Source organism: Chrysoperla carnea, chromosome 4 (genome assembly GCF_905475395.1).
Source record: "Chrysoperla carnea chromosome 4, inChrCarn1.1, whole genome shotgun sequence".
NCBI lineage: Eukaryota > Metazoa > Arthropoda > Insecta > Neuroptera > Chrysopidae > Chrysoperla > Chrysoperla carnea.
Window position 1 is genome coordinate 59513197 of NC_058340.1, and position 3520 is coordinate 59516716.

The 3520-nt window shown below is 29.5% G+C and overlaps 1 protein-coding gene across 1 annotated transcript; it reads right to left on the bottom strand.

Annotated features, from left to right (window-relative positions):
- Positions 1-331: 331 nt before the first annotated feature.
- Positions 332-2736, bottom strand: LOC123297517 (tetra-peptide repeat homeobox protein 1). Its single transcript, XM_044879211.1, has 2 exons — positions 2684-2736; positions 332-1512 (listed from the first exon to the last, which is right to left on the bottom strand). The coding sequence occupies exons 1-2, from the start codon at positions 2693-2695 to the stop codon at positions 361-363; spliced, it is 1164 nt and encodes a 387-aa protein (XP_044735146.1). The 5' UTR covers positions 2696-2736; the 3' UTR covers positions 332-360.
- Positions 2737-3520: the final 784 nt, after the last annotated feature.

A 3520-nucleotide genomic window follows, 5' to 3' on the forward strand; every position in this document is an offset into this window, starting at 1 on the left:
GAAAGTTTCTTTGAAAAAAAAGTCATTGATTAAATAATAAAACAATTTTTATTATATAATATTTATAATTTAATAATCCTTTTTTTTTATATTTCTTTTGTGAAGAAAGCATAATAGCAAAAAGTATAAAAAAATTACATTTTTTTTTTTTCAATCAAAATGTAAACAATAAGAAATATAAAATAAACAACAGAATAATAATAAAATTATTAATAATTAAATTAGGTAATCGAATTGGTTTTAGTTATTAAACAAAATAACTAAATTTCACATTCACAATTCATGGAGGAAAAAAAATCACATTCATTTTTTAGTTTAATACTTTGAGTGGTTTCCTAAAACAGGAAAAAAATGTCTCTTTTAATAATGACCATAACTTTCGTGTCCACCGCCACTGCTACCTCCATGGCCACCGAAATCACCACCTCCGTATGAGCTACCACTGCTACCTCCGTATGAGCCACCACTGCTACCTCCGTATGAGTGGGATTCTTCATGGTGTGATGGTACATGTACTGGGACATGAACAGGTACCTTTACTGGTACTGGAACTTGTTTCTCTACTGGATATGGTACTTCTTTATAAACTGGATAAGGCTTATCAATTGGTACTTTTACGTGATATGGTACTGGTTTTTCTACTGTGTATGGAATTTTCTTTTCAACGGTGTAGGGTTGTGGTACTGGTACTTTTACGTAGTATGGTACTTTCTTTGGTACTTCAACTGGATATGGTTTGTCGACAGGTACTTTGACTGGATATGGTGCTGGTTTTTCAACAATGTATGGGATTTTCTTTTCAACATGAACTGGGTATGGTTTTGGTACATGGACTGGATATGGACGATCAACTGGGTATTTGACTTCATATGGTACTTTCTTTTCTACGGTGTATGGTTGTGGTACTGGTACTTCAACTTTCACTTCATATGGTACTTTCTTTTCTACGGTGTATGGTTGTGGTACAGGTACTTTTACTTCATATGGTACATGTTTTTCTACAGTGTATGGTTGTGGAACATGTACTTTCACTTCATATGGACGATCTACTGGTACTTTAACTTCATATGGTACTTTCTTTTCAACTGTATACGGTTGTGGTACTGAGTATGGTACTTTGACGTATACTTTTACTGGGTATGGTACTTTCTTTTCAACTTCATAGGGTTGTGGTACTGGTACTTTCACTTCATATGGTACTTTCTTTTCTACGGTGTATGGTACTTTCTTTTCTACTGTATATGGTACAGGTACTTTCTTTTCAACCACGACTGTTTTTACATGATGGTCATGTCCTCCGTAATGGTCTCCACCACCGGAAGAGTATCCACCAAAACTGTGACCGCTGTCACCACCACCGAAACCATGACTGTAACCACCGCCATAGCTACCTTCAAATCCGCCAAAACTTCCATGTAAACCGCGTTTATCCTGTTTCTTCTCCAGCTGAGGCTCCGCCTTCTTTGAATCCTCAGCCGCTAGAGCGACCAGGGCTAACGCCGATAATGCTATCTGAAATTAAATATAAATTTATTAATATTTTTACTTTTAAAATTATTGTTATCTTTATGAAATATTTTTGCGATTAATTTTTTTATTTTTGGTTACAGCTTAAGGTCCTTCACCAATAATTTAGCAAATTTTGTCATTGAAGCAGAGCATTTGTGACAAAAATTGTGGAGACCAACTAATTTTGCCTGCTTTTTTGAGGAAGTTTAATCGAGCTCTAAAGGATGATGAGCGGGCATATTAATTTGACTAAAGTATATGGGTTGCGTTAGAGAAATAATAACTGTTTCTTATTTTTTCCCAAAAAATTACTTGGTGTGCTACTTCTCGCGATTTTTTGTATGATGCGTCTAATTAAACTCTTATTGCTTTTTTTTAGTTTCCTTACTTTTACAGCTTAAAATTTTTTCAAAAATTTGTCCAATAGTTAGACGTATTTAGTTAAATCAAAGGAACTCTAAAATGTGCAATTAATATATTTAAGATTGCTATATCGATTGATTTAAATTATCGTGATAAAAAAGGCCGGGTGTGTGAAAAATTTTGTTCTGCCATCTACGATTAATATTTTTATCCATATGGACTGGATAGACAGGGTTCAGCAAACTTTAAAATTAAAAAAATGTTATATATATTAAATACTATATACTAGTTTATAGAAAATTTAAATGAAATGATTTTATAATCTGCTTTAAGTTTGCTGAAAAACATATTTTTAACTCCATAAAACCTCCGAAAGATCTAGCAACATTCAACCCGTATAACATCGATAATTTATTTTTTGTTCAACAAAATGAATTATCGACATACGGGAGTTTTTAGTAAACAAACTGAGCGTTCATATCGGCCAAACGCAGCCACTGTGGCTGTAAGCATATACATTTTTACAGTTAACGCCACAAAAAGTAAAAGATTATAATTGATAACATCTTCAAGTATTTGTTCATTAAAAAGTTATTCGGCGAATTATTTTAGTTTTACTTCTTTTTGCACTTTTTGAAACCCATTTAATTTTTTGTAAAATATTTGGTTTAATCTATGAAACTTCGAAAAAAAATATCAATAGATTTAAACACTTATTATATCACTTCACTAAAAATCACAATTCAACACTTAAATAAAAATAAAACACTGATTTTGGCGAAGATAAATAATTTTAAGAACGATGTCTTACCAGTATTTTCATCTTTTGCGTCCGTTTTCCTTAATGTGTTTTTAAGACCAGCGAAGGCACTGATGCCATATTCCCATCATACATGTTCTTATATACAATCGACATCTACCACTTTCGCTTCATATGTTATTTGGTAGTATGGAGGTACAAGAATAAATAATAAAAATTACATATGAAAGTAATTATTTAATTGTTAAAAAAAGTACAATAATATTAATTTCTATACACTTGTATATGTTTTGTCTTTTTTTAATAAATTAATGTTTTATAATGGTATTAAAAATAGAGCAGAATTTTAATTCTGTAATTACATTTGTTAAAGTGTGATAACTATATTTTATTTTTATTGTATTTCATATAGTTTTATCCTTTTTTTATGTATTTTATTTTTTATTATTTTTAATTATGATCGTTAAGAAAAATCGTTAAGTAAATATATAGAGATTTTAATTAATATGTGTTGTTTAAATATGTGTATATTGTATTTAATGGATATAGAGCAAAGCATTCTACCGTATATTTAGATTTAATTAAAATTTTATTTAATTAGAAATATTATTTTTAGTTGATTAAAAAAATGAACTAATAATATTTAAAATGCCTTGCAAGAAGCCCGTATTTATTTTTGTTTTGCAAATAAATATTTAAAAAGCAATTTTTATTTGAATATATACAAATTATACTGTATTTTCAATAGACAATGCCATGTATCCAGTGTACATCAATAGATATTAAATCTTGGAAAATCATGAATTATTGTTTTTAGATGATTAAAAAAATGAGCTAATATTTAAATTGTTTTTGGAGTATTTATTATTTTGCAAATATTATTACTTA